The sequence below is a fragment of the Cotesia typhae genome, unplaced genomic scaffold (assembly GCF_013202065.1).
Source record: "Cotesia typhae breed Kobodo isofemale line unplaced genomic scaffold, CoteBio_Ctyphae contig_48, whole genome shotgun sequence".
NCBI lineage: Eukaryota > Metazoa > Arthropoda > Insecta > Hymenoptera > Braconidae > Cotesia > Cotesia typhae.
Window position 1 is genome coordinate 13221778 of NW_027423756.1, and position 24601 is coordinate 13246378.

A 24601-nucleotide genomic window follows, 5' to 3' on the forward strand; every position below is an offset into this window, starting at 1 on the left:
CTTAGGCAGCAACCAGCAATGCAGTCTGCAGACCACACTCGAAACAGCAACCATTTATATCAAATATATATATATATATATATATATATATATATATATATATATATATATATATATATATATAATACTGCTGCCTACTTTCTATCTGCGTCCTACATATGTCTCTCATTTTATCATATTCATATGGATTTGTAGTTGTATTTGTATCATGATTATGCTCCTGTGTATAAACATATTCTGCATGTCAGACGAAATTCTGCCGCTCGACGTGTTTTCGTTGTATTTTATACTCCAACGTTTCTAAATTTAATATTTGTTTACTTTAAGCTGAATTTTATCACTTGACACTCACTCGTGTTATAACTGATAGTGATTAATATGTGGTTTCAGTTTAGTTTTTTAATCATTTTATTTTAATATATTGAATTTTTTTTATATTTAATTTATTATAATTATAAAATAATAATTAATTTTTTTCTGTAAAAAATTTTATTTGGTGATGATATATATTTACTTGCAGAATTTAAGAGATTTTTTTTTATATATTTATAAATATACGTTTTAATCTTTACAGTAAAAAAATTCTAATCGGTGGTCAGAATTTTTAAAAATATCTAAAACAATTTTAAAGTTATCTGAAATATTTCCAAAGGTTCAGAATGTTTGCGAGGTACAAAATAAAAATATCGGATAAATTCCTGTTTTGGAATTCGGTGAAATCAACATAGTTCTCAAATACTTTGAATGTTTATAAATTCCTGATGTAATTTAACTAATGCCTAATATCTAAAATAATTTATAATCATTATAAAATATAAATATAAATATTTTATTTAATTTCAGGCTGAAGAATTAAATACAATAGTTGGCAATGCTTTTCGTATGGCATACGTGGCGCAATTACAGCGCCAGCCAATTATCCAGGATGTGATCTCACCTCACTCAACGACTATTTATCGGAAAGATTCAGCCCAAGAACAAAAAAACGTCTGGGTGAGTGAACTTACAATATCTCCCATACAATGCGAATTAAAATTTACGATTGATTGGCTACCGATAGATTGTTATTTCCAGAAAAATTACACATTTTTTTTTCCTTTCTTCATTATTTTTTTTTTATCAATATTATATTAGTTGAAAAAATTATTAATAAAATTTACTAATTTTTATTTTAAATTAATTTAAATGAAATTAATTAAAAGTTTAAAATAAAAATTCCTACAAAAAATTTTTAGCTAAAATTAAAAAGAAATATATTAAAATTAATTCAAAATAAATTAATTAAAGCAATTATTTATTTCAATTAATTTTATATGAAATTAAAAGTTTAAAAAAAAAAATTTGTAGCAAAAATGAAAAAGAAAAATATATTAAAAGTTAAATGTATCTTCTGGAATATTATATAATATAAAACAACGTCAACAACAAGCAAGCCAGCAAAAAAACCACTAAGTCTGTACAAACTAGTAGCACTAGGTGTCCTATTTACTGACAGCGTTAATTATAAAGTTAACCTAAGATTTTACGTGATAGTGCCGACTTTTTAACTATCCTCGGCAGCCAGCGCTGAAAATGGAGCACCTTAATATATATATATATATATATATATATATATATATATATATATATATATATACATATATTATGTAATGTAGTATAATGTAAAATATTTACACAATAGATAAGGCTGGTGTCCCGTTAAATTAAATTTACTTGTGCATGTTTATCATCAATATAGATGATATGTATGATACAAAATATCAGAGGCCGTGATGATTAACTGGGGATTTGAATTGCAGAACAAACCACTGGGAGGTGACAATAACTCTAAAGAGAATAAAGTTATCAGCGGTAGCGGCGGAGAGGGCGGAGGGGGCGGAGGGGGCGGCGGTTTAGTGGGTGGCTGCAGAACCCCGTCCTCGAATTCGTGGCTGAAGAGTCGCTCGTCGCCCACGTCTCGTTCTGGAAACGGCACATCAACTGCGGACATGAACGTCCAGCTTGGAAGTGCCGGCTCGCCCACGCTGCGACTCGCCAGCGTCAAGGTATAAGATTTTTTCCCTCTTTATGGGCTTTAGAGATTAATCTTTGTGTCTAGTTCGTGTCTGTTGAGATTTATCTTGTCAGTCTATTTATAATTAATTGTTACTATTTGCGCGCTGGCGCCAGCTATTTTTATTTTAATTTTTTAGTTGGAAAACTTTTTGAACCAAAAGATCAATTTTTTTAATTTTCGATCTAGCAGAAAAAATCTTAAATTCAGTCAAATTAAGAATTTTTTAGTTAAATTAAAAATTTTTTGATAAAAATTCTTGAGAAATAAAATTAAAAAAAAAAAAAATTTTAAGATATTATTTTTCTTCTACTATTTGTTTTTTTTTTTTTTTTTAAATAAATCCAATTTTAATTAAAAAATTTATTTTATTAAAGTAAAAAAAATTTTTAATCAAATAAAAATAACTTTTAAAAATTTTTAAATTTTTAACTAAATAAAATAAATTTTTTTTTTTTATCAGTTTGGACTAATAAAATTTTTTTTTATTCATTTAAAATTGTAAAAAAAAATAATAATTAAATATTCTCAAAAAATCAAAGCTCTAAAAATTTTTATCAAGTCTAAAAATAATTTATAAAAAATAATTGCAGACACCAAACTCAATACCAGGCCTGAGACCGTCGCACCCGTTCTCGAACGTCCTGGGACCATTAACGAACCAAGATGACCCAAAGAGCATTTCGCAACAAAGTACGCCGAGCAGCGACGAGAGTAATTCCCCGACGGAGCTGAACTCGTACAAGAGACTGACGGACAAGCCCCCGCTGATAAAGCGGCTGACAATGGGCCTCACGGGCGGAGTCTTGGGTCTCAACAGCGAGGACGACAGTTGTCCCCTGGTAAGCGGGAGTAGCACGCCAACTAGTCCAACAAATCGACCGCACTCAGGTGGATACATAAATGAAGCTATTATTGACAACGAGGCCACCAGAACGACTTACAATAAGATTCCGGCATCCGACAGTATCGACAATACTATCAATATTTCAATTACCACCAAAAATTTCAATATCGAGAACAACAGGTACTCAATTAATACTTTAATTTAAATTCAAAACTTCCAACTCCCAGCTCCAGAGTGCCAATTTAATATAAACTTCAATAAATTTGTTACGTCTATTGATTAACAATTCTTTTGCTTTCACAGACTGGCGCCTGACAATTCGCCCAACAGTGGCAACACTGATTTTAAAACAAAACGCCGCTCTCAAATAAGCACTTCAAGCAGCTCCGTACCAGCTGATGGAAGTACTCACGGCTCGACGCCCACTCCACCCCCACTTCCCGAAAGAACTGATAGTCTTAATAACCGGTGTGAGGAAGGCGAACTTAGAAAAGCTCCTTGGTTCCAAGCTGGGATACCTAGGTTCGTTTATACCAATTTTATTTTTTTTAAATCGCGCGCTTTTAACTTTAAAAACATCATTTTCATCTATAGTCCCTTTATAATTTTTTTTCAACATTTAATATTAAATTTTTTCCCTATACAAAACTTTAACTAACTTTTAAAATTATTTCATACATTGTATAATTAAAAAAAAAATTTTTTTAGCCAGAAAAAAAGCCCTTTGGTTGCAAACTAATGTTCTTTTTTTAAAATTGCGCGCTTTTAACATCAAAAACGCCATTTTCAGGTATAGTCAGCTTATAAATATTAAAATTTATTATTTTTCACATAAAAAATACAAACTAGCTTTTAAAAAATTATTCAATATATTTTTATTAAGTAGATAAAAAATTTCTTCTTGAAAATATGAATTAAATAGATAAAACGCCGGTAATAAAAAGAAATTTATTGCATAAATAGTACCTTCATTTCCGTTGTTTGTAAAACAAAGACACCCATAAATAATATATATGAATGCGAATAATTAATAATTATGTAATATAACAACAGTAGCATTCCTCTCGTAGCTTGTTTTACTGGGAAGAATATTAATATGTACACCATTAAAATATAATCAAAGTACTTAGCTCGGCTTGCATGACGGTTGACAGTACGACCGCCAACGTTGTACCTCGTTATCGTGATGATAATCAGAGCTTCATCGTTGCGCGGGCGTTAATATTCTTACATCTCACTCGTACAAATGTATATAAATATATATATATATATATATATATATATATATATATATATATATATATATATATATATATATATATATATATAATAATAGAGCATGTGATACTCTTTCTATTGTTGATTTGCATTTCCTTTACTTGAGCTCGATGTTATTTATGACGACAGGGAAATAACGCTGGAGGTGTTGAGCCAAGAACCGGAAGGTGCTTTCATGGTTAGAGAGAGTACCAGCAAACCTGGATGCTATGCATTATCCTTGCGCGTTCCACGTGACTTTCAACCCAGTGGAATTGCTCACTATCTCATCATGCGAACAAACAAAGGCTACAAGATAAAAGTATGTTTCATTTCTTCTTTTATTTTTTATTGCATCACACAATATTTAATATTAACTTTAAGTCGATTTATTATTTTATATTTTATTTTTTTTTCTAGAAAAATTCTTTTATATAATTTATTTGTTTTATTAAATAATAACTCTTGTAAAATTGCATGGTATTTTTTTAAATATTGACTTTTTTAAAGATATAAGCTCATCCCGATGTTATACTCATCGAGAGCTTTCATTTGAGTACCCACATGCATTTTTGATATATTTTTCATATATACATATATATAATATATATAAATATATAAAATATATGAAAAATTGATGTGGGTATTCAAATGAAAGGTCTTGATGAGTGTAACATCGAGATGAGCTTATATCTTTAAAAATCTTTAAAAATAGTTCACAAGATACAAGGTCATTTCTTAATTATGTATCTAGAGATTGAGCAGCCTAAATTATTAAAAAGTATTTATTAAATTTAAAAAAAAAAAAATTACTTATTATAAATTTATTAAAAATTTATTTTTTTACTGTAAAAAAAAACTTTAAAAAAAAAAAAATTAACAACCAGCCGAGTTCTGACAATATTGATGGGTCTAACAATGTAATCAATAAATATTTAAACTAAAACTATTCGAGAAGAATTTACTAGCAGCTCTTAAAGTTTTTATTGTAAACCTTGAAATGTTAAAATAGTTAGATGTTTCTTTTCTTCGGAATTGTAGTTTTTCTAAATTTTTATTTGTAGTAACCGTTAAGGGATGAGTAAAGAGAAGGATATATAGAGTTAGGAGTTTGAGAATCCGGTAACGAATTTGAGAACTAAACGGAGACTACGATGATCCGGCTCATCCAACAAACTTTACGATTGGAATTTCACGTGTATAATCCTGAGGATGTTGAGACTGCACATTCAGAGTCCATACTGCCAGTATGGAGTAAAATATATATAGAATTATGAATGTATATATAAAAAGGAAGAAGGATGAAGGGTTGAGAGAAAGGATGGTAGTTATCATGATGGAATATACACAACCCATAGCCTGATGGTACATACGAGCTGAGGAACACATATAGTATTCGATATGAGTTTTATAGAAAGGGCCACAGGGAAATCAAACGTACTTCTCTACTGTTCTCTCTGTTTTACTTTGATCATCCAATTTCAATGCTGTGATTATTATGTGTAAATTATAATTACCCCGGGGCTTCAAGTCAAGAAATTAGTCTTCATTGATTAATCTTATTATTTCATTATTTAATATTTCTTCTTATTTTTTTATCAACAGATATTCGTCCAAAAAATTCATTTTTAATTTTTATTCTAATAAAAAATTCTTAAAAATGATTTTAAAGAAGATAAAATTTGAATTTAGTTTATTTTTATTACTGTACAAAATTACAGTAAGAAACTTGATTAATTATTTAGTAATACTTTAATATTTATCAACAAATATAGAACTAAAAAAAAAATTAAAAATAATTTTATAGAAAATAAATTTTGGATTTATTTTATTTTTATTACCATACAAAAGTAATATTTCTCCAGACTCGTCACAATTGGATTTTTACAAAGTATATTTTTATTACCAAGTTCGCAACTCACGTTTGAAAATAAATTTCCGAGAGTTATAAATATATAAAATATTTATCAATAAAACTATCGAATGAACTCGAAGTATTATATCGTATAAAAATTTCCACTTAAATCCCGTTGAAACATAAAAAATTATTTATCTATTTAATACCTTGATATGACATTCGATTAAAATAATATTATAACAAAAAATAAAAATTCAAGCTTTGATAAGTAATTTTAGCCACAAACTTAAATGAGAATATTAATGGAACCCTTAAACTTAAGACTAAATTAAAATTTTAAATTATAAATTTAATAAAATAAATTTAAATACACTATTTTCACAATAAATATAATAAATCTGTTCCAGGGCTTTACAAAGGAATTTACAACCCTAACTGCACTAATAACTCACCACTCAGTAATGAAGGAGCTATTACCTTGTCCTCTGTCTCTAAGCCGCTACAATCCGAGCTTCGTGAAGACAGACTCTAACAAAGACTTTGCCGACATTGATTCAGACCCTGATTACAATACTCTTGCGGACTTTCGTAAAATGATGGCTGATTTAAATGTCTAATTTAATTTTAATATTTAAAAATAAACTGTTAATTGTGATTATTAATTAAAATTAAAAAATAAATATAAATATATTGTAAAAGTGATAATTATGGCGATTGAAAGTCAAAAATAGATTTTATCATTAATTTATATTATATAATATATATATATATATATTAGGAAAAAAAAAAAAAAAAATACATGATTGTATTTTTAAGTCAAATGATAAATTTATAAATTTTATTTTATCCTAAATTTTTTGCGTCAGTCACTGCCATTCGATAATAAAATAATTTTAGTGACCGAAAATGAAAATAAAAAAATTCCACGATATTTAATTAATGTGATTTCGATAAAAATATCTTATTATAAAAATAAATTAATGTAAATGTGTTTATATGTATATAAATTATAATTATTGTTGAACATTGTCATTTATTTAATTAATTAATTATTTTTTTTTTATTATCATGAAAGAGAAAGTATAAATATTAAATTTTAAAAGCTTTGATATTTTTTTTGTATCGATAAAAATGTGAAAAAAAAAATTTGATTGATTTACTGAAACCTAGTCTTGTACAGAAGTTGTGTGAATAGTCTATATTCGAAAATAAATATTGTATGAAGAAATAAATTATGTAATGATGCATAAACAAGGGGCGGATCATACGCTTTTATACGCCAGACTATCGTATCTCTAATGAAATGATCACGATAATTTAAATATATATCTGTACGTATATAGAACGAGCGATACTTATTTACTTACAAATTATAAATCCTATTATTTTCGGTCAGTAAATGTTTAACTTTAATTGTATTCAATAAAAGTAAAATCTATCGCTGGAAATTGAATTTTATTGTAAATTAGCACTACCAAGTTACTATTTAAGATTTGTGATGAGTAAGTACTACAGATTATCCTAAAAAATAAAAAATTAATGAGAAATACACCTTATTACTCGCTTTAAAGTTTGTGTGTTGACAAAATTTGGAAAAAAAAATTATCATGGTAATATGTTGTATAATTTCAATAATAAAATTATTTATTACGAATTAATTTTTTTTTTTATTGATTATTTATGAAAAAAATTAAAAAAATTGAACTTATGTTTCTTCTCGGACTACATGCTTCGATCTTTAGAAAAATGGTACATTAAATTTTCTGCTTTTAAAATGAATGATTCAAATTTATTGCCAGTATAATGCTCTTCAGATAACGAATCCGTTGTTGTTTTATTTAAATTACGAAAAATATTTTTTTAGATTCTGAGTCAATCAATTTTCTGGAATTTATGAAATGTTGAAAGTGTGACATCACATGATGTAATAATTTTTTTAATATTTTAAAAAATAAACATTGTTTCCAGTTGGTGATAAATTAAGATTTTCTGAATATGTATAATTCCCTAATTCCCAAATTTGTCTTTAATGACAAATTTAGCTATTATATATGGCTCTTTACCGTAAGATGGACGGTGGTGTTTATTACTCGATAGGTCTTATTAGGTGACTGAATAGTAATTACGGACAGTCTTATCCTTTATTTCCCTAATTCCCAAATTTGTCTTTAATGACAAATTTAGCTATTATATATGGCGGGGAAGGCGGAGTTCCTAGGATCCACCTTTACAAACATAAAATGTGAGTGTATTCCATACATGCTTGTAAATTAAATATATATATATAATAATAATAATAATAATAATAATAATAATAATAATAATAATAATAATAATAATATCACTATTATTATATTATAATATATATATAATATAAATGAAAATAATTTTTTTTTTAATTTTTTTTATTTATTCGATCTCACTGATACAAATGGAACAGATCCAGGACGTGAATGAGCACGACGGTTTGATTCTCTGCAAAAAAAAATTTTTTTATGAATTTTTTAAACGATTTTTAAAAATAAATTTTTTACAAAATCAAAAAAAAATAAATTTTTTTTAAAATTAAAAAAAAAAAATTTTTTTACAAATGAAAATAATTTTGATAAAAATACAAACTTTCTCTTCTGCTTCTCTCGAATAGTCCGTAATTCAGCCTTCGCATTATAAATATGTTTGGGTATTTGTCTATGACGCGCAATTCTGCGAATTTGTGGATGCGCTGCGAATTTATTAATCAACGCAGAACTATAATTCAAAGCCATCCTTTCCCTAGGCTTCAGCTGTTGAATAAATCACAATTGAGCATAACAAATCTGATTTAACGAACAGAAAATAATTGAATTATAAATAATAGAGCTTTATGACTTACCACTCCCAGTTTTTCTGAGGCTCGAGCTTTCCATACCCGGATATTAGTTTCATCACTACCACTAATAATATATTTATTGTCGAGAGACCAGGAGACACATTTCAATTTCTGCATTCGTTTTGTGTGATAAATATCACGAGCGTGTCCTTTATTGACTTCATATATACGTATAGATTTATCGTGACTACCTGATACGAATTCTCTACCAGTTGGTGAATAGTCAACTGTATCAACTGCGCTGGTGTGGTCCTGGTGTACATTTATCGGTGATTTTAAATGACGAATGTCGAATGTATACAAACTGTAAATTTAACATTTTTATTATTATAATTTATTTCTTAAAAATATCAAATTATTATTTTTTTTTTTTTTTTTTTTTTTCAAATATTAAAAATTATTTCCTATTAAATTTTTAATAAAATATTTATAATAATTGAAAAAAAAAATTAATAATAATAATAATAATAATATTAATAATATCGATTATTACAGATCAAGTTTACTTAATCATATTATCAAAATAAATAAATTTTTTTTTTTAAATAAATGAAAAGAAATATGATACAAATTAAATATTTAAAAGTTTATCTTTTAGTCAACTTGATCTTAAATTTACAAGCTTGTACTTAATTAACATACGCTAAATATGAAACACTATCAGAGTAATTAAAAGCTACGTACTTGTAATCTTCATTCGCACAAGTGAATGTGAAAGCTTCCATGGGATTCCAAGCAAGTTGATTAGTTTTCAATTTCATAACAACTTTTCTCATGGGTCCTACGTCTCGCGTGTCGTACAGAATAACACTGCGATCGCTAGAACACGCGGCAAGTAAATTCGTCTGTACTTGATTGAATTTAACATCCAGCAATCCATCAATTCCCCACTGGAATGATTTCACAGGTTCGTTTCTAGTTTCTTCCCATAATTGACAGATTTCTCCGCAAGTTGCGTACAAAGGTTTGTTGCGGTGATGAGTGATTCCTGTTATGATTTTCTGAGACAATTTTAATTGTCAATATTAATTTATATTATTTAAATTATTAATTAAATTTTTAAAATAATAAAAGAACTTACTCTGCTGAAAATTGTGTTGGTAGGCTCATCTGCTTCTTCCTCTTCAGACTTGGAGTACTTCCATGTCTTGATGGACTTGTCATTACCAACAGTTATAAAATGTTCTTTATCGCTGGCAAAAGTAATGCCTTTTACTTCCCCATCGTGGGCTGAAATTGTCCGCTCGCATGTTCGCGTTGGCAAGTTCCAGATCTTTACTTCGCCGTCACAAGCTCCGCTCAGATACACTGATAAATATTTTGGATGATTACAGACACTTGACACGCCGTCTTTGTGTCCGTCTAAGTTTCCAACGAACGGTTTTGCGAACACTCGCTCGAGTTTTGTCGCGTTCAGAGCTCGCGTGTATTCACGAGCGGCTTCGTAGGGGTGCAAGGATGGATCATAATTTCTAGGCTCTGAAAATAATCATAATTAATTTAGCAGATGTTTAATCATTTTTAGATTTTTTTTTAACAAACAAATTATGGAAAAAATAATAAGAAAAAAATGTTGACATCAATCAGCTGATTTTAATTAATTTTTTAAAACAAAATTAAAAATTTTAGGTTATATTAAATACTACTTACGTTTATGGAGATCTCTTTTGGTTTCTCTTAAATAATCATCAGGATTTCTGATCAATGTTTTTACTTTCATCTTGTCATTTATTTATAAACTAATAAAATTGCTAATAATTGCTACTAATTAAATTCAATTTTAATTACTTGGAGCAAATATGTATACTAATCATGTGCTTTAAAAAATGCTTTAAACATTCAATAATAATACAGAATTGCCTCCTACCGGCGAACTGCGCAACTGCGGAAGAAAATTTAAAAATGGCGCCACTAGTCAATAAAAGCGCCAAAATTTGAAATATAAAAAATTTGAATATTAATTCAAAGTGAATAAAAATATTTAATTGATAATTTAATAACTGACGCTTTATTAATTTTGTTTAATAATTGATTTAATTTAATCTTTAATTAAAACACTGGACAAATATAAAAGCGATTAATCATTTTTATATTTGCAATAAAAATAAGCTATTACTCATGTAATTAATTATTTATTTATATAAATATAAATATATGAAAAAATAATAAAAATTTTTAACTTTTGACACAAATTATTGGAATTGAAATAATTTTTTCACTGAAATTAAAGTAATTCAATTATTAAAAAGCGATAAAAATGATTTAATCGAATTAATTTTAGAAAGTGATATCAATTATCCGACGAAGTAATAGGTGTTTCTGGGAAATTGGACATTTGAACAGGCTGAGTAAACATTGCGATAAGATAGTGCAGATTCTTATTAGGAGTGCTAAAAAAGATAACCATTTAGTGTTTTGCTTCTACACGCAGTGAGTCTGATCAAAATGCCAGGTAAGATTCTATTTATTCTATAAAAAATTACCTAACATTTTTTTCTTCATCGCGATAATAATAATAATAATAATAATAAAGAAATTTATTTGATAAAATTAAACTCTAGCGCTTTACTTTAATTACGATTCATTAAACAGTTCTATTTTATTATCACGTAAATAATTAAACAGCCGTAAAAACTTGTTACTGGCAGTCAAAAAAAAAACCTTGACAAAAAATTTATGACCAATTGGCACGAGGCTTCAGCCCGTTATTTAAAAAAATTATCATCAATTACATAAAGTCGCTATCTTTAATTTAATTATGATAATAGTTTTACAATCATTGAGCAATCTCGAAAGTATAAAATAGATCTATAAAAAAAATATAATTTTTTTGATCATTGAAAAAATTAATTTAAATATTCACAAAATTTTGTATTTAAATTATTTAAATAAAAAATTCTGGATATAAACTGTAAAAAATAAAATATTAGCAGTTTTCTTTATTGCAATTGACAACTAACGGGCTTTATAATTCGAAAGTATAATAAAAAATGTTATCCTGGGTATTTTATTGAGCAAAAGGGTCTTAAAAAATCAGTGCGATAAATTTAACAGCGATAAAAATAACCTTTTTGGTATAAAATATAATAAAATATAATAAAAGAAGAATATCAAAGGATATTTAAATCAGCTTACAGATGGGTGTCACGACATGTGGGTCAACCACTTCCGGAGACGGCTGTTAAAGGAGGTAAAGACGTTGATGGTTGTCCAATCTACGTTGGTCGCGCATACCATAATGGAGACACAGTTCCAGCTAAAGTAATCCCAGACAAACAGGCCGCATACGTTTGTCACGCCGGTGAAGAGCATACAAAACATGAATTTGAAGTAATTTTATGTTATTTCATATCTATCTATTTTTATTTTTATTTATTTATTTTTTTTTTAATTAAATTGAGCATCGATAGAAAGATAGCGATAATTCGCGACGATAATAAGATAAGACTTGTCATTTTATTGCAGTGAAATAACTTTTTATCTTCCAGGTACTTTGTCAAGGAGAATTTGCGTGGGAATTTGCCAGCAATGGAGTCATTCCTGAGGGTGCCGTTGTAGGGGGACAAACCTCTGAAGGAGAACCTCTTTACGTAGGTCGCGTTCTTCACAATGGCGCGCAAACTGTTGGCAAAATTCAGCCCAGCCACGGATGTCTTTATATTCCATTTGATGGCGAGGAATTGTCTTTTAGAGACTATGAAATTCTTGTTAATCATTGAGAGCTTGATAGACGTTGATTTAAAAAAAAAAAACAGAATTTGTTAATTTTTATTGTTAGTCAGCCTTGAAATTATTTAAATAATTATTTTTTGAGCTTTCTTCCCTTAAAATTGTTTTTAGAAATTTATTTTAATTAAACTAGAGACCTCTTGCTTTATTAAATAATTACTTTTGTTAAATTGCACTATACTTTTTTAAATATTGACATTTTTAAAGTTTTAAGCTCATCCCGATGTTACACTCATCAAGAGCTTTCATTTGAATACCCACATCAATTTTTGATATATTTTTCATATATACATATATATAATATATATAAATATATGAAAAATTGATGTGGGTACTCAAATGAAAGGTCTCGATGAGTGTAATATCAAGATGAGCTTATATCTTTAAAAATGTCAATAATACATTAGATACAAAGTCATTTCTTAATTGTGTGTCTAGAGATAGAGCATTTTTTAATCATAAATAAATTTATCGATTAAAAAGTTAAATATTTCATAAATTTATAATTTAATTGATTTTTTATAAAAAAAAGAAAAAACATTTCTTCTAATTAATTATCATTAATATTTTATTATTTTATTTATAATAAATATTTAAAGCTTCATTAGAAAGATAAAAATCAAAATTTTCCATTTTTATTAATTATAAAAATAAATTTATCAATTAAAAAATCAAATATTTAATAAATTGATAATTTAAGTAATTTTTTAAAATAAAGAAGAAACATTTTTTCTAATTAATTGTAACTATAACAATCCATTAAACGAATAATTGATAAAATTCCGAATTTAATCTGTTATTCCTCCACCAATTCAAGGTCAAGAGTATAAATACACGAGCACATTGTTGTCATGTGTCATCTATCATTGTTAACACTTAAATTAATGTTTTGATGGAGGCCGGACGAGAAGGAGATGTGTATAATGTAGAAAGAGCGCTAGAATAGTCCAAGTAGTAAACTTATCAAGTGCTATTGCCGGTGCGGAGGTTGATGCTGCTTCTGGATGTAAGCGGAGAGAAGATGATTTAATGATTTGATGATAACGCCGATGAAGGTGATGACGCGGAGGATGATGAGGATAATAATGCCGAAGAAAGAGCGAAATAAAGGATAAACTAAGTAACCAGCGGGCAACGGTGCTTCCTACATTCCGAAGGTGAAAGATCCAAGGCTCTATCCATGAAAGTGAGACGAACAATGTTTTCGCTATCTATTCAACTGTGAAATTCACCATGAACTAAAAGTTTATCTGTTTCAGCTTCTGTTTTGTCGATACCGTTTGTTTTTTTTTTTTTTTTATTTTTTATTTTTATTTTTATCCAAACTCGCTCAAAAGTAATTAATTCGAAAATTTTTATATTTTAATTTACGGGGACGTTAATTTTATTTAAGACCAAAATTCAGAGGGTTCGTTGAACGTGTGTTCCGGCGGTTATTTATATTTGTCTCGTCCTGCCAAACCTGTCCCTCTTCGTTCGCTCTTCATGTTTTTGTTTCCCTCTTTCACTGATTTAAAATTTAAAATTTTTTATTTATTATTTTAATTACATTTTTTTATCGGTAATTTTTTGAATCATGTAAATAATTTTTAAAAAGACTAGCTTCTTGATTTAAGTAGAAAAATTTTTAAACTAAACAATTTTTCTTGATTTAAAAATTTTTTGATTTAATTTTAGACATTTAAACTCTTCAAAATTATTAATTTAATAGAAAAAAAATTAATTTTTTCGAGGCAACACCAAATAAATTTATTTTTGAGCCAAAATTTCTGAATTAAAAAATTTTTTATTTTATATTTTATAATTTAAGGAATATACTGATTTTTTTATAATGCCGATTGGCGTTTAAATAAATAAATAAATAAATAAAATAATCATAAGTATATTCTTCTTCAAATACAAAATTAAACCAATATTAACTTCCAAAAAATAAAAAAAAAAGGCAATAAAAGTAGTCATGCTGACTTTTATTTAATTTAGCGTATTAATTTTCTTGGAAAAAAATACTTTACTGAAATTGTTGATATAAAAAGTGAATTTATATCGAGAAGATAAAACGAGAAACTATCGATGATGCAACAAGAATTTCTTCTCCCTTTAGACGATGGGAAAGTATGTAATGTAAGTAAATAAAACATTCACCTGACATCTACACTACTGTGTGAACTTCAAAGAACCTGTTTACTTCCTACAATGACCTTACATACAATAATATATCTCATCCCGCATTATTTAATCTAATTTTATTTTATTTTATTTTATTTTATCATTGCATTGTATTTTACATTATTTCCAATCTTAAGTGATATAAATCCCTTTTTTCTCCGTAGTTTTTATTCTATTAATATTTCTATTTACTCAACTACTTCGACTTAGCTTAACATGAAACGTCATGGCTGCTTGAAAATTATCTTTTGGTAAAAAAATTTGACAATGACCTTGAATTGTCGTCACATAACGCGAGTCACTTTTAAGCTGTTTGTTTGTATAATTAAATTGTAAATAAAATTAAAGATTTGTTTTTTTAGATACAGATAGTAATAATTATTTAAGATCATAGAAACCTTGAAAACTTTTTATTTACAGGAAATGATCCAGAAAGTTGTTTAATTAAAAATATTTATTTATTTTTTTTTTTTTTTTTTTTCAATAAAGAAGAAATAAAATTTATTTATTTTTTTAAACTTTAAATTAATTTAATAAAATAGAACCTTAAAAAATTTTAAATAAAAAAAAATTCCCTAGAAAATAAAAGACAATTTAATTGTAAAAAATAAATTTTGTTTTTAATTTTAAAAATGTAAAAAAAATTTTCTCTTTCCTCAAAAAATCCTAAAAAATATTTTCCACATGACTTTTATCAATTACTCCGCTATATAGATTATAATTGACAGTAGGAAGGCCAGCTCGCAATAGGAAGAATATAAACCAAAAAAAAAAAAAAGTAAAAAAGGTGTTTCTAGAGAAGAAATAGTAGCAAGTGCTAGGTGGATGGACTCTAGGCATAACTAGCAACTAGCCTCACCACAGCAGATGAGTGATCAGTGTGCGATGTGAAGAACATAGGCAAGTAGCGAGTAGTGAGTACCGAGATCTGAGAGGGAGAGCTCTCGGTAAGTGCGAGGAAGAGGGGCCGAGGGAGACTTGTAACACGCAATGCACAATATACCACGGTACGGTGTTGTACGGCACGAGCAAGAGAAGTAGAAGCAGACTCCGGTAGACAGCGTCCGGGCAATCCCACCGGCAGTAACCAGTAGTGTCCAAGTGCCCAAGTCGAGATCACTGTTCAAGCTCCATCAAAAACTCTCCAGGAGCAGTCTTTAGCAGTCTTTAGCAGTGTTTAGCAGTCTTTAGCAGTCTTTAGCAGTCTTTAGCAGTCTTTAGCAGTCTTTAGCAGTCTTTAGCAGTCTTTCTCCTGAGTTAAGGATTTTAAATCCTCCGGATTGTTCTCAAGTGCCTGCTTCAGACCAGTCTTAATTAAACGGAGCAGTTGTTAGGATGACTAACAATAACGTCACCAAGGAGCACCAGAAGTCGCTGACGGAGGAAGTGCTGACTTGGAAGTCGATGAGCGTGCGGCAAAAGTGCAACTTTCTCTTCAGCAACATAACAGTCGAGCCGATGGTCGCGTGTTACATAATGCCGAGTGTCCTTGCCTCCCTGGCGACCCAAAATCTCAACCTGGAGAAGGCCTGCCGAGTGAATCTGGGATATTCCGACGACGTCTGCTCAGCCCTCGCCGCGAGAAACACTTCCGTCTATCGAGAAGAGGAGGCCCAGGTCCAGCAACTGGTCGTGGGAATGCAAACCTGGAAGCTGGCCCTCCAGAGCGGACTTCCGAGCCTGCTGATCCTCTTCCTGGGCGCCTGGAGCGACCGGACCGGCCACAGGAAGCCCTGCATGCTCCTGCCGATCGTCGGGGAGTTCCTTACAAGCGTCAGCCTCCTCGCGTGTACTTACTGGTTCTACGAGCTGCCCATGGAGGCTGCTGCCCTCGCCGAGGCCTTCTGGCCGGCCGTCACTGGAGGATGGTTCACCATGCTAATGGCGGTCTTCAGCTACGTCGGGGACATCACCACTGTCGAGTCCAGGACGCTCAGGATCGGGACTGTCAATGTTTTTCTCTCCGTTGGAATTCCTATAGGCATGTCACTGTCTGGGATTCTATACATGAAGATCGGGTTCTATGGGGTCTTTGCTATTTCTACTGTGTGCTATGTTCTCAGCTTCATCTACGGCCTCGTTGTTGTTAAAGAAGCTCCCCGGCCGCCCAGCGCCAAGCCGGAAAACTCTACCGAGAAAATGTCGCTTTGCAGAAGTGTTGCTGACTTTTTTGCCTTCAGGCACATTTCTGAGACTTTTAGGGTCGCGTTTAAAGAGGGTGCGAATAATAGACAGAGGAGGATTTGTGTTTTGATGATTGTTGTCATGGTTGTTGTCGGACCTATGTATGGTGAGTTTTTTTATAATTCTAAAGCTTGCCGACGTTTAATATTTATTTAATTATAACTAAAAAAAAATTATTTAAAAATTCTAATTATAGTTTTTTACAAATAAAAATTTTTTTTCTATAATTTTTTGAATAAAAAAGAAATTTTTAATTTTTTTATTTATTAAATTACAATTTAAAAATTGCATTTATAATTTTTCACAGATGAAAAATTTTTTTTTAATATTTAAATGTTGCCTAACTCAATTTTCACAGTTTTTTTTTTTTTTTTTTTTTTTTTCAAATTTCACTTTTTAAATTATTTTAAGGTCAAAGAAATTTCGGTGGTACTTTCTTATTTTAATTTTTTTATATAATTTTATTAATCGAGCACTGATCAAAATAATATTCCTGGCTGTTGAACTTTCCAATAAATTAGTGAATTAATTTTATTTAAATTTATATGCTTGAGAATAAATGATATTTTAAACTTGTAATAATATTTCATTAACATATCGAGCGATTAATATTTATATCCAGCTTGTATGATTTATCAAAGATGCATAATATAAATATTTTTTTTTTTTTTTTTTTTAAATGTCAATACCTTGGATTTATTACTATCTAAATTAAATTTTGTTTTTTATTATTCCGCTTATTTATAATTATTTAGATTTTTTGTTTTTTATATAATTTTTTAAGAATGTTTTTATTTAAAAATAAAAACAATAATTAAATTTTGAATCATTAAAAAAAATCTTCTAAATTTTTATACTTATTCTTCTTTAAAATAAATTTATTTCTTTTAATAAAAATTTTATTTTTGTCTAAAAATATAATTTGTTAAACTTTTAAATTTTTTTCAAAAAAAAAAAAAATTTCAAAAATTTTTTAAATTTAATTTTTAATAAAATTTCAATAGAAAAAATTTATTTTTGCACGTTGAAATTAAAAATTTATTAAAAAAAAATTTTTTTCTTCATTAAAAATTAAAAATTATAAATTTATAAAAAGACTTTAATAAAATTTTTTTTACACGTAATTAATTCACAGAGTGACTGAATTTTCCCATCTATTAATAAATTTACAAAAGTAAACACAGTCGCTTGCAAATGCATTTAATTTTATCTTGATATTCTTGAAAAAAAAGGACGAGCGTTTAAAAAGGATTATTAACAAACAATAATTACGAAATATTAGTGACATTTTATATTATAAGTAAGCGGCATTATTCCAATGGCAATTGCATGATAAGATTTCATCATGACACTATAGGTAATGTTAAAATTGTTAGCATCTTTCTGTTAGAACTGTTTATTATAAGTTTGATTCTATGAAACTGGAAATGAAATAAAAAGCAAGAGGTAATCTTTAAAGAAAGTTGTTTGAATCGACGACAGGTTGGTTGTAGGTTGCATCTGACCGAAGAACTACCCATTGGTATCACCCAGATGCTGTAGCGCTAATATAACTCGAATAATATCTCTTGAAGTCTTATATCTTATGTCTGTTATGTTTATATTTATATTGAAGCTCTATGCATGGTGTTTACGCTCAATACCTTCCTATCCGGCGTGCATGCTTTCATGTGAGCAACGTAACATGCCTACCACATAACACATGTAATGAGATGAAATTGTGAGATCTTCAATCACTGTTATTTATTTCTGCAACTTACAACCAAGGGTACACACTTTTTATACTCCATACTATCAACTATCCTCGATAATTTACGCCGACTTTACGCCGACTTTACGCCAACTTTACGCCAACTCGGGGCTCTAACAGTTGTAATATTATTATAGAATGCAAAACCCCCGAAGATCTTTGACCGCAAAAGAGAAAATTATTTTTTTACTTTGTTTTTTGTTACATAAAAAATTCTCTGCAAAAAAATTCATGATTAACGAGGCTAAAAATTGTCGTTAAATTTTCGTTTGTTTAAAATTTTAAACGTGATGACATAAACCAAGACTATTTTAAAATTTTTTTAAGACCATTTAAAAATTTTTTACGATTTTTTATAATTATTTTTAAATTATTTTAAAACTCTCTCTAATAATTTTCCTTCATAAAAAATTTCAAAAATCTACTCTCGAAATTTTTTTTTGGCCTCTTAAAAAAGTCTTAAAATATTCTTGGTTTGTGTTCACATTTAAGATTTTAAACAAACGAGAATTTTAAAACGATTTTTTTTTATACGGGAAGCGTTAATAATAAAGCAATTTTGTATTAATAATTATTATAATTGTAATTTTAATTAATTAATTCAAAAATAAAAAATTCAGACTAAAATTAATTACACAATTATCAAATTATTCATGTCCGTTTTCTCTAAACCTTGGTATCGTTAATTTAATGGGAAGGTCATGGATTAGATTGCAAAGAAACGAGTCACGAGATTTTATTCAATGTTATTCCATTTTTTTTTTAAAAGACGCTCAAATAATAATAAATTATTTTAATTCGGCAATTATAGGCAATTTGATCGCAGTAAATTAATTAACAATTGTGGAAATAAAAATAAATAACTTTTTTAATATTCTTTTTCTTCGAAAGAATATAGAAACGGTTTATAGAAACACTAGGAAGTTATTATGACTTTAGATTAGATCTCGTGATGGTAATTCTCATCTTTCGAGACATAAGCGCTGGAATGACAAAAGTAGACGGTAATGATACATGAAATTTTATTTATAAAATAAAAATGATAAATTAAATTTTCTTTCATTTTATAGATGATATATAGAATTATTTTTTATTGTAATTTTCTTTCGTAAAAATTTTATTACGTTTTTATTGTAAAAAATTTTAATTATTTTATTTTATAATTAGACATTTAATTTTTAATATTTGTTGTTTTTTTTTTTTTTTTTTTCAATATAAATTTATAGTAAAATATTATTAGAAAATTTCTGAAGAAATAATTGAAAAAAAAAAAAAAATGCAAAACATCGAAAAAAAAATTATAAATAAATAGAAAATTTTAAATTTTCTTCTTAAATTAATTAAATAATCTTCTCAAATCAAGTTAATGTAAAAATTAAGGCCAATGTTAAATATAATTAATAAAAAAATAAATTCTATTAGCATTTATGTTAATTTGTCCTGCAAAATTCAAGGATACACCTGATCCTTTCACAATAAAATTAACAAAACGCTGTATTTATATTTGCAATATATTTCCTGGCGTTTAGTGTGTTAGTCGGTATATTCTTCTCAATAGTCACGAGTAATTACAATTATATTAGCGGCATTTAAAAATCAAAGCACGTGGGGCAGCAATGAAACGTCACATAAATATATAAATTTATATGTATGTATGTTAGATCTAAAGTATGTAAAGAGATTTAAAAACTTAAGACATGGAAAGGTATAGAGAGCATAATTCGATAAAGACCCGTTGAGCTTAAGCGGAAACTACTAAATGGATGGTACTGATAAATGAACTTGTTGTGCAACCTGCTATTCTTACATAATGCTATCGTAATAATAGATTAACAATCATTTTAATAAATATTACCGACTCGAAATTCTAAAGTCAACATTTTTTTTTTTCTCCAGAACTAACAATTGGGATAATTATTTATTTATTTATTTATTTTTTTTTATTTTTCAGGAGAGATGGCTGTGATGTATCTCTTCACGCGTTACCGATTCAACTGGAATGAACTTAAATTCAGCATGTTCTACACTTACTCCATGGTCACTAATTTAATTGGTAAACATTTTTTAATTAATTAATAAATATTTAAAAAAAAAAAAAAAAAAAAACATAATAATAATAATTATAGAATTAAAATTTTATTTTAAAAAAAAATTTTCAAAGAAGAAATAAAGAAAATTTTTTTTAAGTAATAATAATAACTAGCAACCTTGCAGTCACTATGTGAACTATAAATAAATAAAATTTTGTTTTATTAAATAATGACTTTTGTTAAATTACACTGTACTATCTTAACTATTGACGTTTTTAAAAATATAAGCTCATTTCGATGTTACACTCGTCAAGACCTTTCATTAGAGTACCCACATGCATTTTTATATATTTTTCATATATACATATATATATATAATATATATAAATATATGAAAAATTGATGTGGGTATTCAAATGAAAGGTCTTGATGCGTATAACATCGGGATGAGCTTATATCTTTAAAAATGTCAATATTTTACAAGATACAAGGTCTTAATTATGTAGCCTAAATACTTATCATAATAAATTGAATATTGATGAGAATGATATAAAAACCTTGAAAAAGCAGAGTTGAAATTTTATTTAAAAAAAAAAAAAAAAAGAGTTTCAAAGAAGAAATGAAAAAAATTTTTTTTAACAATAATAACAATGATAAAATTAGAATTTCATTTTAAAAAAAGGATATTTAAAGAAGAAATAAAAAAAAATCAATAATGATTAAATATCAGCATAACATCTAATTAAATATGCGAATGATAAAGAGGATCGACCTTAATAATTCAATAAAAACATAATGCATAATACAAGCAAGATGAGAATTGATTCAACAACTTTCTCTCTTATGCCATTATTTAAATCCTATAAATTCATGATTTATTATCATTATGTACATATTGCGATTTAATTAAAATTTATTGCTCATAAATAATTATTTAAACTTGATCGTAGCGGCTAGTTAATTCATCTTAATTATTTATTTATCCTTAAATAATCGTTCATTACTGTTAAAAATATTACTATGAGGGACAAGAGCTATCAAGTTATATAACAAATAATTATTGTTTAAGTTTATATATATATATATAATTTTTTTTTTTTTTTTTTTTTATAAAGATATGTATATGTTTGACTTATCCTATTGTGCATGACAAATTTACTCTGTGATTTATTGTGAATTGTACCATTTAAAATTCAATCACAAATTACACACATTGTTGAGTCGACGTATCATGTAATATGTAATAGATGTAATACAATACACTTTTATCTACTTTATATTCAATTTTACTTTTTATTGATTGCTAATCAGCGGATGCTGGTTTTTCCGGTAGACTATAAAAAAATTTTTTAAGCGACTTTGAACTTGAATTTATTTAATTTAATTTAGAAAAAAAAATTTTGAAGATTTTAATTAATGAAAATAAATTATTACAGGTACAATGATGTCCGTGGGAATATTCAGTCATTTTTTAAAAATAGACGACGCGCTTGTCGGAGTTATGAGCTGCATGAGCAAAATTTTGGCGAGTTTCGTCTACGCATTTGCCGCTGAAGACTGGGTCATTTATTTAGGTAATTAATTAATTAATTAAATTACAATGATTTTTTAAATAGAAAAATAATAAATAATAAAATTGTAACAGCTCCGTTGGTAGAAATAATAAATGGAACATCATTCATTGCAATGCGGTCCATAGCTTCAAAATTAGTCCCAACAGACGAGCTCGGTAAGTTTACTATCTCTATTAGTCTATTCTATTGCATTGTAGATTTTATTTACAGTTAATTTAATTTGTTGAAAATAAATTTCTCGAGGTCAATTTTTGGACTGGCCCTCTTAAAGATAATTATCTAATATCCGGCGGTAAAATTTTTTCATCCGTTCAAATTCTATCTAACTTAATCTAATATAATTATTTAATTCTATTTCAATTTAGATTTATTTACTGCTAAAAGCTTCTTTTTTTTTTTTTTTTTTTTTTTTATTCTTCTATACTATTTAAGCCGCTAATTTTTGGGAAAACAAATTTATTAGAGCCGAAAAAAAAAATAAATATTAATTTTATTTGATTTTTTTCTTCTTTAAATTTAAAAATTAAAATAATTCAATTAATTAATTAAAAATCTTAATTTTTGATAAAAAATTTTATTAACATCCAAAAAGAAGAAATATTATTTTTATTTAATTTGTTTCTTCTTTGAATTTAAAAATTAAAACAATAAATCAAAATTTAAAATAATTAATTAAAAATTAAAATCCAAAAAGAAGAAATATTTATTTTATCTGATTTATTTCTTCTTTTAATTTAAATTAAAAAATTAAAATAATTAATAAAATATAAAAATTTTTAGGTAAAGTTAATTCTTTATTCGGAGTTTGTGAATCACTGATGCCTCTAGTATACGGACCAATTTATAGTTCAGTGTATGCAGCAACGATGAACACATTACCAGGAACATTTTTTTTACTCGGAGGCGCTCTAACGATACCCGCTGTAATTTCATTTTTGTAAGTATTATTATTAAATAAATTTCAATAAAAAAAAAAATGAAATAAATAAAAATAATTAAGATATCGACGGCAGATGAAACGATATTGATTAAATTAAATTTTATTGAGCGTGACACATATTTTATTACTGTTAAATTACCCCCCACTAGTTTGATTGAGATGAATTAGTGATAGCGAGCTTGATATACTAGCTTGTAACTATTTATTAACATGTTACTGTGCGTAGGTGGCTATACTTTGAGAGCAGAAGGGATCGGGCGCTGATGGAGCTCGAAATGAGGAAGGAGACGTTTGCTAAAGTTGAAGAACTGGGTGATAAGGGCATTAAGATGATTATTAATAGCGATAACAATAAAGATTTTCATAGGAAAATTCCGATAGAAAATTCTGATAAGCACATTGAAGCTACTGTCAACGGTATTGATAATCCTAATTTTCTCTCCGAGCATTTATAAAATTTTTTAGTCACTTTTTTTTTTTTATTTTTTAAATTTCATTTAAATATTTTAACACCAAAAAAAAACATCACAAATATTTATGACTGGTTTAAAAAATAATTAAATTGTTTATTTTAAAATTTTTTTTAATTATAGCAGCAGAGATTATCTTTTTTAACGCAAATAAAAACAATTTCATTTTATTAATTGAATATTTGCATAAAAAAAAATTTTAAGAAAGTTTTAAAAATTAAAAATGTATACAAATATATTTTGGTACTTAAGTTATTAAAAGAGTTACGGCTCTTGTTATTAGAGATGAATAAAGATCAGTTAAGTGTAAACTGATCAAATATTATCAGTATTATTACTATAATATAATGTTAATGTTTACTAATATAATTGTAACATTGAAGATTAAAATTTTTTACCAATTTGTAGATAGAAAATATTTTCAATATAGTGTAATATTATTTTAAATATAATTATTATTGTTATTAATTAATTTTATTGTAAGTTTAGAAATTAATTGGTCATTGAAAAATATTTTTTGTGATATAGTCTTATATTATTAATGAGACTTTATTATATAAGTTCGATTGATGATCTATGTACTCATGTATTATTATTAATTAAATAAAATTAATTTGAATAATTTATGTTTTTTTTTTTTTTTTTTTTTTTAATTTTATTAATTAAAACATTTTCTTAAGTTAATTTAAAAATTTTTTTAATAATTTAGAAATTTATTATATTTATTATAAAAAATTTATTAAAGAAGAAACATTAAATTTTTTGAAAGATTTTTTTTAACTTAAAAATAAAATAAATAAAGAATTAAAAAAAAAAAAAAAAACAAACTAATAAATGTATACAAAGTCTCAGTTGTCATTTTTAAACGTCATGT

General features: G+C 27.0%; 4 protein-coding genes across 10 annotated transcripts in view; 3 read left to right on the plus strand and 1 right to left on the minus strand.

Moving 5' to 3' along the window:
- LOC141529423 (EGFR adapter protein) overlaps nucleotides 1-11279 on the plus strand; it is a 122670-nt gene extending 111391 nt beyond the window's left edge. For 6 of the 7 annotated variants that reach the window (XM_074245929.1, XM_074245928.1, XM_074245931.1 and 3 more), the window contains 6 exons: nucleotides 844-993; nucleotides 1800-2045; nucleotides 2647-3080; nucleotides 3204-3422; nucleotides 4308-4479; nucleotides 6423-7669. In XM_074245929.1, the coding sequence (XP_074102030.1) occupies nucleotides 844-993; nucleotides 1800-2045; nucleotides 2647-3080; nucleotides 3204-3422; nucleotides 4308-4479; nucleotides 6423-6632 (1431 nt within the window). In that variant the 3' untranslated portion in view covers nucleotides 6633-7669. Of the gene's footprint in view, nucleotides 1-843; nucleotides 994-1799; nucleotides 2046-2646; nucleotides 3081-3203; nucleotides 3423-4307; nucleotides 4480-6422; nucleotides 7670-11165 lie in introns of those variants that run through there. The other variant, XR_012479592.1, reaches the window with a different exon arrangement.
- LOC141529424 (DDB1- and CUL4-associated factor 13) lies at nucleotides 8403-10771 on the minus strand. The gene is made up of 6 exons (XM_074245935.1): nucleotides 10535-10771; nucleotides 9966-10363; nucleotides 9569-9885; nucleotides 8888-9188; nucleotides 8635-8798; nucleotides 8403-8490 (listed from the first exon to the last, which is right to left on the minus strand). The coding sequence occupies exons 1-6, from the start codon at nucleotides 10602-10604 to the stop codon at nucleotides 8421-8423; spliced, it is 1320 nt and encodes a 439-aa protein (XP_074102036.1). The 5' UTR covers nucleotides 10605-10771; the 3' UTR covers nucleotides 8403-8420.
- Nucleotides 11206-13101, plus strand: LOC141529425 (uncharacterized). The gene is made up of 3 exons (XM_074245936.1): nucleotides 11206-11336; nucleotides 12015-12214; nucleotides 12373-13101. Exons 1-3 carry the CDS (start codon nucleotides 11330-11332, stop codon nucleotides 12601-12603), a joined length of 438 nt encoding a protein of 145 aa, XP_074102037.1. The 5' UTR covers nucleotides 11206-11329; the 3' UTR covers nucleotides 12604-13101.
- A 2742-nt stretch (nucleotides 13102-15843) lies between these two features.
- On the plus strand, nucleotides 15844-23955 carry LOC141529497 (putative peptidoglycan muropeptide transporter SLC46). Its single transcript, XM_074246042.1, has 6 exons — nucleotides 15844-17069; nucleotides 20665-20766; nucleotides 22180-22317; nucleotides 22389-22472; nucleotides 23098-23254; nucleotides 23484-23955. The coding sequence occupies exons 1-6, from the start codon at nucleotides 16115-16117 to the stop codon at nucleotides 23710-23712; spliced, it is 1665 nt and encodes a 554-aa protein (XP_074102143.1). The 5' UTR covers nucleotides 15844-16114; the 3' UTR covers nucleotides 23713-23955.
- The last annotated feature ends 646 nt before the right edge of the window (nucleotides 23956-24601 follow it).